This window comes from Phoenix dactylifera, chromosome 16 (genome assembly GCF_051530095.1).
Source record: "Phoenix dactylifera cultivar Ajwa chromosome 16, Ajwa_hap1_PhDact_Kaust_v1.1, whole genome shotgun sequence".
Classification (NCBI taxonomy): Eukaryota; Viridiplantae; Streptophyta; class Magnoliopsida; order Arecales; family Arecaceae; genus Phoenix; species Phoenix dactylifera.
In genome coordinates, this window is record NC_143205.1 from 15,605,389 (window position 1) to 15,616,377 (window position 10,989).

General features: G+C 40.9%; 1 protein-coding gene across 3 annotated transcripts; it reads left to right on the top strand.

The window, feature by feature from the left end:
* The first annotated feature begins 1,052 nt into the window (after window positions 1–1,052).
* Window positions 1,053–10,239, top strand: LOC103706396 (Pentatricopeptide repeat (PPR) superfamily protein). Of its 3 annotated transcripts, none has more exons than XM_008790481.6 (2): window positions 1,053–4,134; window positions 9,262–9,636. In XM_008790481.6, the coding sequence occupies exon 1, from the start codon at window positions 1,295–1,297 to the stop codon at window positions 4,043–4,045; it is 2,751 nt and encodes a 916-aa protein (XP_008788703.4). In that variant the 5' UTR covers window positions 1,053–1,294; the 3' UTR covers window positions 4,046–4,134; window positions 9,262–9,636. The 3 variants fall into 3 exon arrangements, with proteins under 3 accessions (XP_008788703.4, XP_008788704.4, XP_088568537.2); XM_008790482.6 differs by lacking the exon at window positions 9,262–9,636 and adding an exon at window positions 9,746–10,239 and having other exon boundaries at window positions 1,148–4,134; XM_088712411.2 differs by having other exon boundaries at window positions 1,148–8,188.
* Window positions 10,240–10,989: the final 750 nt, after the last annotated feature.

The window sequence follows — 10,989 nt, forward strand, 5'->3', positions numbered from 1 at the left end:
CATTCCATGTTACATGCCAAGCTGACCACCTGAATTCTTTTGACTCCTGCTCCACTCCTCCATTTTTGGTGATCTCCTCCTCCACCTCATCATCATAATCCTCCAGTTCTTCTCATTTCTGATTACTGATGACATCTGATGCGAGGATCTCCTTTTTGGTAGAGAGATGAGGAACTCCTTGATGTATCTTCGACATCTGGTTTAAGGAATTCTATTATGTAATGTACTCTGTTCATGATTGCATGTGTCCCCCGTTTGAGATTGCTTTTGGAGGGGCCACAATACTTTCTAAGGCCCAAAAAATTCTTCTCACTAATATATATGGTCGTTTCGTGAAAAAAAAAATCCCAAATATTTTTTTGGTCCTTCCAAATCTCTACTAGTTAAAAACTTTAATTTGAAGCTTCTTTCTGAAAAATACTTTCTGAAATTGTCAGAAATCTATTTGTGTGGCCAAAATACCTTTAAACTTTGCAGCTGTTATATTGTTTATTACAATATTTAGATTAAAATAATATATACGTTATAGATTAGCAATACTTTATTCTATAATATATTAATATAAAAAAATACTTTTATAATATTATATTAAAATAAATATGCCACATTCATATATTATAGAAATATTATACTATGTAATAGCATATTAATATATACTAATAATAACAATTGTAATATTTTATATTAAAGTATTGTATCATACTTATTAACTAATAATAGATAGATTATATTTTATTATATTATATTATTATGCCATACTATACTATACTATACAGTATTATATTACATCATATTATAATATATTATATTCTAGTATATTATATTACGTTAATATTATGATAATTATATTTTAATAGTATAATATTATTATATTCTTATAATATTATACTATTCAGAATAATTTGTAAATAAATCAAAAAACTTCTGTATAATATACAAAATTATTCGGAGAACCAATCTACCAATAAAAAAATTTAGAATAAGTCTGGGATTTTTTCCCCCTCCTTTTTCAATAGTTTAGGCTTAAGAGAGTCCTGTTACAAACCCATCATGGGTGCACCCGGTTCGGTCCTCCTCATGCTTCCAGCACTGTGAGTCTGTGACCGTGTCGAGGCCGGTCCAAACTCAAGCCGCGCTACGTTTGCCCTCGAGTTTCCGCCGCCCATCCAGAATTGCCAAGCCGTGGAAGAGAACGAGACTGAGGAAGGAGCCCAGGCCCCGGCGGCGCGGCCTCAAACGGCCAAAGAAGCAAGAGGAAGAGGCTGGAATCAAATGCTAGGGTTCCATTCCAGCCATGCTCCCTCTCTTCTTCCTCTTCAAACCTTCCCCATCTAAAAATCTCTTCAAAATATTCACCTTTAGATCTATCCCTCTCCTCCTCCGCTTCTCGACCTCCGCCGCCCCTCTCCCCTTCTCCCCCTTTCTGGATTCCAATCCAAGCTCTGACCCTAACCCTAGCTTCGATTCCTCCCTGATTGCCGCCTCTGTGAAAGACTGGTTCCGCCTCGGCGCCGACCCCCTCTCGCCGCTCGATCGCATCTACGCCGCCCTCGTTGGCGCCCCCGACGAGTCCTCACTTGACGCCGCACTCCACCGACTCCGCATCCCCCTCTCCGAGTCCCTCGTGCTCCAGACCCTCCGTCACCGCCCCCACCCCGTCGCCGCCCCGCCCTCCGCCCCGCTCCTCCTCCTCCGGCTCCGCTTCTTTGACTGGTCTGGCCGCCAGCCCGGCTACCGCCACTCCCGCGCCGCCTACCACGCCGTCTTCCGCCTCCTCTCCCGCGCCCGCCTCGTCTCCGTCGTCCTCGACTGGCTCCGCCTCTTCTCCCCCTCCTCCTGCCACCCCTTCCTCCTCGCCGCGAACCGCGCCGCCGCCGCCCCCCACCCGCGCTTCCACGAGACCCTCGTCGTCGGCTACGCCGTCGCCGGCAAGCCCGAGCTCGCACTCCAGCTCCTCGCCCGCATGCGCTTCCAGGGCCTCGACCTCGACGCCTTCTCCTACCACGTCCTCCTCAACTCCCTCGTCGAGGCCTCCATCTTCGACTTCGCCGACTCCGTCCTCGCCCACGTCGCCGCCCGCGGCCTCTTCGGCCCCGTCACCGCCTGCATCAAGATGAAGAGCCTCTGCTTCCAGGGCCGCCTCGACGACGCCGAAGCCTACCTCCGTGAGCTCGAAAGCTCAAGCCTTTCCGACTATCGCGCCGCCGCCGGCCGGATGGTCGGCACCCTCGTCCGTGCTCTCTGCCGCAACGGCCGCTTCGATGCTGCCGGCCGGCTGGTGGACGAGTTTGGCTCTGCCGAGGCCTATGGCGCGTGGGTCGCCGACCTCTTGGCCGCCGGGAGGCTTGACGCGGCTTTGGAATTCTTGGGGAGCAAGAGGGCCTCCGAGGACTACACCCCGGAGACCATCCACTATAGTCAGTTCGTGACCCGGCTTCTGAGGGAAAACCGGCTTGGGGCTGTCTACGACGTGCTTGTGGAAATGATGGAGGAAGGGATCCCGCCAGACCGGGCCACGATGAATGCCGCACTCTGCTTCTTCTGCAAGGCTGGGTTGGTGGACGTTGCTGTCCAGCTCTACAACTCAAGGATGGATCTTGGAATAAACCCTACCGATCAGGTTTACAACCATTTGATCATTGCTCTGTGCCAGGAGGGGAGCATCGACAGAGTGTGCCAGGTCTTGGAGGAATCCATGCAGCATGGCTACTTCCCTGGGCAGCAGACATTTAGCATTATCGCCAGCATGCTCATGAGGGAAGGGAAGCTTGATAAGATGCGCAAACTGCTCGATAGTGCTCTCCAGAGGGACGTGAAGCCCGCCACTGTTGTTTTTGCCAGGTACATCTCAGCCCTGTGCAAGGCTGGTGATGTTGAAGAGGCTTGCTTGGTGCCCCAAATGGTGGGCAAAGAGAGCACTGGTCTGGTTCGGTACAGATCTACTTATGTCAATATGATTCGGGCATTCATTGTGTTGAGGAGGGTAGATGTTCTTCCCGGGCTCATTATTGAGATGCAAGAGATCGGTCACTCTCCAACTCGGAGTCTTTACCGTGATGTTGTTTGCTGCTTATGCGAAATGGGAAAATTCGATGAGGTTCTTGAGCTGCTAAACAAGCAGTTGGAACGGAATGAACTGGACCCACGGACGTGTTACAACTACTTCATCATCGGGGCTGGACATGCCAAGAAGCCCGAGATGGCAAGGGAGATCTATAATAGGATGGTGAATGCAGGCATCGAACCCCAAATAGAGACCAAAGTTCTCCTGCTTCAGAGCTACCTGAAGAGCAAACGCATCGGCGATGCTCTAAGCTTCTTCTACTATCTGCGCGAGAAAAAGGAGCCAAGCAACAAATTGTACAACACATTTATATCTGGTCTCTGTGAAGCTGGGATGCCAGAGCAGGCAATGGTGTTCTGGAGGGAGGTGAGGGACAAGGGTTTGATCCCAAGTCTCCAGTGTTATGAGGAGCTTGTGCTCCAATTGTGCTCTGCCAAGGATTATGATGTTGCAGTAAAGGTTCTTGAGGATTTTAGTGAAACAGGTCGCCCAGTTTCTGCATTTATATGCAATGTGCTTTTGTTGCATACTTTGAAGAGTCAGGAGCTTCTGCGGGCTTGGGTTCGGTCAAGAAATAGGAATTCAGAAGTCAAGGCAGGGGGAATGAGCGAAGAAACAAAAGGAGCAGGACAGATAATGCTTGGCAATCTTATTGCTGCATTTTCAGGTGGAATCAGAATGAGAGAGAACATGGACAAGATGGAAGAATTGGTCGAAAGGTTCTTTCCCGTCGATATTTATACGTACAATATGTTGTTGAGGGGCTTGAGTATGGCAGGGAGGATGGACTACGCATGTGATTTGTTTCAAAGGATATCCAAGAAGGGATATGAGCCAAACCGTTTCAGTTTCGACATTATAGTGCATGGTTTCTGCAAGCATGGTAAAAGAAAGGAGGCTGAGAGATGGATGGACGCAATGTACCGACATGGGTTTCATCCAACTTGGTACACAATTAGGATATACAACAATACATCTTAGCAAGCAATAATTGTTCTGGTGATTGATGTGCACTCTCATGTTTCTTGCAATCGATTATGCTTTGGTGATTCCTCTCGCAGCTGAAGCAGGTAACCTTGGTCTCAGACTATGATTGCTTGCTTTTTTATATGCTTCATTTTCCAGTCTATTATAGTTACTATTTTTGGATTATTGGTTATTAGTTAAATATTGTTATTGATCTTTATTCCTGGTCAGTAGTCATCTAATATTAAAATTCTTATAATTGCTGTATAGAAAGGTTAATGCTTGGCATGATAAGTTTGACTGTGAAGATGCGTACGACCTTTGTGCATATGGGATGGGCCAAACATTCATTGCATGATAGGTTCAAAGTTAAATATTTACTTGATAGCCTCATATTAGAATACCTCTTGCTCATAAAACTGTTTTTTTTATCAACTAAAGGAGATATATGGTTCTGTTATAATATTAAACTCTGTTAGGAGGAAGGAGGTGTTTGCTTAGGGTTGGTGAGTATTTAAGTTCCATAATTACCATGAGATGCACCTGATTGATTTATGCGGTTGGAGGGTAGATAGACTCAATTGAGTTGTAATATAAGGAGCACCTTGAAGGTTAAATATGCTTAATTGCATATATATTCAACTAGAAAAAAATGGCAAACTATTGGATGCCATGATGACAAGAGATAACATTGTGTGCAACTGAAAACTGTGTCAAAAGAGGAAGATTTTGGAAGATTTTTTCTAGGCATCTCTTATAAGCAACGAATTGCATTGACAACAATAGTAATGACAAGATAATGAGACTACTCTCATTAGATGGGTTAAGGGCAGTTAAAGGCTTGTCTTAGAAAAAGAAGATACAGCTTGCCATTTGGAATTCTAGAATTCGATAAGAAGGGCAAAAACAAACTGTTGGATACCAAGAGGACAAGAGTGGTATGCTTAAGACAAAGCTGTAGGAAAGAGGAAAATAGAGATGGACAATAGATGTAAGCTTATATTTAGGATGTGATGATATAAGAAATAGTTTCGGGATGTTAATGGATGATGACATAAGTGATTAAGTAATAGATTGAAGTAGGTCACCTAATGAATGATATTTTTTGAGTTTGCAATATGGAAGGAGAAACTTTATCAGAGCATATGAATTACAAACAGGATGAAAGGAAAAAAAGTAGTTTTTAGTGGAGATGGATGAATCAATCTAAGACATTCTAGAGGAAGGAAGAAGCTTATAGTTGGTGGCTTCATGGTCATGTAGGAATTGCTAGAGCATGATAGCATATAATAGTATACATTGGTAAACAAGGGTTTGGAGATAGGGATGCAAAGGGTGATTTTGCTACTGGTTTACTCTGGAATATGCTGTACTAGCAAATACATATTATAGGGGACAGGTGAGTGTTTTGGTTGCTTCAAGGGTGAATAAGCTATAATGTCATGTATTTTCTCCTACGAAGAAAAATAAAAAATCAGTAGTAAAAGTTGTAATAGATGCTTGACCCCACAACTTAGGCTATAATTTTAGATTTGGATATGATGAGTAAGAAAAGAGGTGCAAACCATAAGATGTCAAACACATAGATGTTGTAATTAAGAGGGAAATGTATAACAACCTTTAAGGATACCCTATTGCAAAAGGAAAATTGGTCCAGAAGTTCATCAAATATTGTAACGGGACATGACAATATGAAAAGAGTTGCCAATGTTGTCCACACCATACACAAATGCATGCACAAACAAAAGCATACTCTGGTGCACATTCTGCATATGTGCATGCAATTTCATATACATATCAGTTGGCTTATGCTTCTTTCAAGAAGAGAGTAAGTCTCCTTATAAGTTTTTTACTGTAGGACTGGGAGATGATCATATCAATGTTATCTGAAACTGTGTTCTTTTTTGTTGCCCTTCCTCCCTGTCCCGTCCCCTCTCTGCCATGCCCTTCTCTTCTCTCTTACTGCCCCCATTTTCCCCAATCCCCCTTGCTACCTTCCTTTCTACACAGTCTCTCTCTTCTTGATCTTCTCCTTTCTCTGTCATTCTCCCCTTTCCATTGCCTCATCCTCCACCACCCTCCTTTAGTGTCCCTCCTTCACCATCCCTGTCCATCCCTTCCCCTCCTTTAACCTCCCATCTCCACTCACCACTAACCTTGACAATTCCATCCCCAAATAGTTTAGTAGGCCCTTAGAGCTGAGGGTGGTAGCGTGGACATAGGTCAATCATGCATTCAAAGGTGCTTGGACAGGGGAGCTGGATCAGGTTAGTAGAAGAATGCAATTGTCACGCTTTTTAGTCCAATGGTTAAACATATAAAAGGGGCTTATGTTGTCCTCTTAGAAAAGCACAGGCCAACTCTGTCTGTGTAGACATGCATATATTTCTAGAGAGAGATGAGCTATAATATGTGACAACCAAGCGCGCACAGAGAACAAATTGTGCAGAACACTTTGGAAGCTACAAGATAGTTGGGAATGCTTATCTTTATAATAAGTCAAGATCAAAAAATGACAAGCAAAAAACTATACAAAATTAGCTAAGATGAGAGACATTAATACAAAATTAGATTCTTTTGACTGGAGATTAGATGATTTTTGCAAGTGTGGATAAGAAATATTAGTTTTAGAATTTGCTAGGAACTAAGATCGAGGGGAAGGCATATACACTGCTACTCCCTAAGGATAAATGTGTAGCTACATATTTAAGAATGACATGAAAGCCTAATGTAACCAAACTAGATATTTGGTAATCATGGATGAAACTGTTCTGGTCTGGTTAACTAATTTATGGATGGGATCTCATGAACATGAAAAGTGTCGGATGATTGAGGAAGCTTTTCTGGTAACCATATATAAAAATCAAGGTGGCATTTGAAATTTCATCAATTATTTTGGAACTGAAATCATAATCCACATGTCAAAATTTTGTGAGAGCTGGCATAGATTTTTTGAAAAAAAATGACACTTATTTTTCAAAAAAAATTGACATCATGCTAGGAGGGCCATTAGTACACTTTTTTTTTACTTAGGATTTGCTTGTTTTGCTGAAGAAGTAACGGGAAGACTTTTTAGTAGTAATTAAAAAAAAATCTATTGTTTGCTTGTGGGGAATATGGTCTGAAAACTCTGCAAGTTCTCAATAGTTTTAAAAAAAGTCAACTCCCTTTCCTGTTCTCAAGCACAAGATTAAAAAAAAATGTTTGGAGGCTTTGATCATGTTCTCTTCATCCTCTTTATGCTCACCACGTCACCACCACCATTAGCATCACCATACATTGCTACCTTGCTCTTCATCTTAGTTTCTGCCACTTGCGACCTTTTGTTCCACCCTTGACCATCCTCTACCAAAACCACCATCACTATGCTAGACTAGACCCACTTTATCTTTTTTTCTTGGAAAAAAAAAGAAGGAAAAAAAGGAAAACAAAAGCTTATGGGGTATGAGATTCTATCACATTTACACCATTTTTTCCTATCAGAGCAAAAAAGAGAACATTGTATCATTTTCTATCTCATTCTTTCCACGAAATCTGCCTAAATTTCTTTTTTCTTCCTGTTCAATTCCATTGAACAATTGGAGCATCAACTATCTCTATTGAGATAAAAGCTGATTGGGAGGATATTGAAGCCGTTATGACCAACTTTCACCCTGCAACGTTATGGACAGGAGATTCTAAAGTTGTCATTGACTGGTTGGATGCCGATTTTGCTGACAGGCATCCTTATCCCCTTATCAATGATGCTAAAGGTTTTGTTAAGCCCAACAATTTGGTGTTGATCACTTGCATCCTCTGCGAGATGAATCAGTTTGGCTGTTTAAATCGGGTTTATCTGCTTCTCCTGGATAGTTTTTGTGGAGCTTTATGTGATCTGTTGTATGCCGACTGTTATGTTTTGTGTCACACCTTTCTTCCTGGAAAAGAGAAAAAGATGAAAAAGTGGAACCTTGGCCATGTAATGGAGAACTATAGAGACGGAAGATAATTGCACAAATGGTTATGTTGACTTGAAGGTGCCATGAGAGAATTAAAGGGTGTTAAGGAGGTGCACGTGGAAGGTATCTTGGAGTTGTTTTAAGTACAAGGGTATGATAAGCATTTACAGTAACTATGCCTGGGCAGATGAATTTCCTCTCATGGTGGCTTACACTAAAGGTCAACCCTACATTTTCACCACTTTATACTTGTTATTAAGCAACTCCATAAAAGGTGCCGTGGTGTATGTCCTTCGCAAATGAGCTAACCTTGTTTTGAGGAGATGTTAAAATAGATTCATGGAGGCCATTGAGTCTAAAATCAGTAGAGCTAAATTACAGTACAATAAATATAATTTTAGTAAAAGTGCAAATGACAACGAGCCTTGAACCAAACTGTTGCCACAAATACCCTTTTGTAAATCTTCATCATCTTTGATCTGTTATAACGGCAAATGGAGAAAAAAGGAAGAGATTTTAACTGAGAGCCAAGGGGATAAAAGTGGTAAAGTATTTCCGATGTCGTGTGATTGATGCATGCCTTTGGGACTTAGGAAGAGGGATGATAACTTTGCAATTGCTACTTATGTCTAGAAATATCACAATGTCAACACCCAAGATTGATAAAAGATGCTAGCCACTCAGAAAAGCCAAGATTTATTGTCAAGTCTGTTTTCTAAAACACATTTTGTTCTATTCTACATTTCTACTGTCACAATTTAGGGCAATAAGAATAACAAGAGGCAGCAACATGACATGACATTGGCTTGCCAGAGAAGTGGGAATCGTGTAGACTATATGGTGAGTATGGAAGTGGCAAGGTTTAATAGATTAATGAGGATGCAAGGGAAAAAATGTGGGAGACTAAATGTTCACTGTAATTGTAAAAGCACAGGTAAGTGGATTCGTTGTGTTTAGAATATATCCCTTTCTTATCTGTTTACAGAAGTGAAAGAGACTATCCTTTAAGTTAGTTTTGTTCTTAACCCACTGCCGAAAAAAAACCAAGAACACTAACTGTTTCTTTAAAAGACATGGCGAAAATCTATTTTTAGGTTCTTCAAATACAGAAACTCCAATATCCTTGTTTGTCAATTTTACCCCTAAAAAAAGGTATTACAAATGGGAGCGGAATCATGTGTTTGATTAATTTTATTCTTGAAATTATAATTTCAAATCAAATTGCATGACAATGATTTCAAGGTACTCGTATCTCGTTGGTTAAAAATGTCTTCTTGGTTGGATGAATGTCAGGTACTCTTTCGAAGAGTAAATATTTGCTGGGTTGATTTTGACTCGATAGATCTGACCCTATTCACCAGTCCGGAAAGCTTGAATTTTTCGGGATATACGGTTAGCTAGATGCATCAGAGAAGCTGCAGGGAGATGGAATTAGTCAGAACTTGGGGCTTGTTTATTCTGCATATGTAATTTAATTGGCAATTTTAGTTGCACTTACACCATACACTGAGAGCAGCATAACAATTGCTCATCCCAAAATTTTTGGCCTTCTCTGTTGATTATTTGATGTACAATAATTCAATTTTCATGTAATAATATAGGAACCAGGTCAATATTGATTACTCCCTTTTTCTTATCAATCAAAAGTTTATTTTGTGTTTCAAGCTATCCATTTTGCAGAGCTCTTTTTGACATAGTCTCCTTAGTGAACGTTCGCCTTTGTGAGAGTTCTTTTCTTCCAGATTTCTACTGTTATAATATATGATCCTGCTTCCAGATTTTACCTGAAGTAATTGCATGATGCCCACTGCCCAGTGCTGCATCAGCTTCCAAAAAGCTTCCAAAGCGCTGGAGTCAAATTTCCAACTTTTTCACCTTAAGTCTCTGAAATATTATATGAATTTGCAATACTCTGAACTCGAGTCAGATGCCTGTATCTAGTTGTGTTGCATGGGAGCTTCAGCTAGAGCCTAAATGGAATCACTGAAGAACAGAGGCAGATAGCTCCAAATGGACTATTGTGACTCTTGGTCGTCAGCTACAAATAAATGAAATCACTGAATAATGGGGGCAGATGACCTGTAATGGACTTTTCCATGGTTGTCTTCCTTAGATGAAGACCTGCAATATTTTGTATTTTGTCCGAGGGCTATGGCTGACACCTAAAATCTATCCTTTTACAGAAGTTATCATGTACTGCAGATAAAGTAAAGCTGCTCCTGTTTTTAAAATCCTTCATATTAAGTAAATGCTCTCCTTATCATGGATGCATATTTTTCTTTTTCTTGGATCAATTATACCAAAAATTCTGAATTTGGGGGGATTTATTATTTTTATTCTGCCCTTCAATTTGTAGCCCTAAATTGAAGCTCAAGATAAAAATGAGAAACCTGAGTAGGATCAGAATTTTTGGCATGATGAATATTAAATTTTTTTTTACCAAATCAGCAACTCTTTTGATGGCATATGATAGCACGCAATCATTTTCGTTACAGCCCTTAAACGGACGTTATAATTAGATTATCAATTATAAAATTTTGTAAGTTTGATAATCTGATTGTAAGAGAAAAATCCGTACAGCTTCAGATTTTTTCAGATTAATCCTCAACATGCAAGTGAAAGCGGACCAGCAGTTCTTAAGCTTTTGGAATTCTTAAATATTCATTAAGCTGCTGAAAACCATGATTCTCACTCTGCACGAGTCCTCAAACTCGATTATTATTTGAAAGCTATCCACACACCTCTTTGATCCAATATGATAACCACCGATTTACTTTTCATTGGACAAGTGAGCAGTTGGTTCTCTCCTTTATTCGAAGGTCTTTGGTTTCAATCAAATTAAGTTGCTCTAGTTAATAAATCAAATTGCAACTCCGTGACTGTTTTCCCCACAAATTAAATGGCAAGAAAAAGCTCCACCAATACAACATTGACAGAAAAATTCACCACTCGATGCAATGTGGCATCAACAATATGTAATCTGTAGGCTATTGGCCTTCCCTACTACCGTAGATGTTCTCA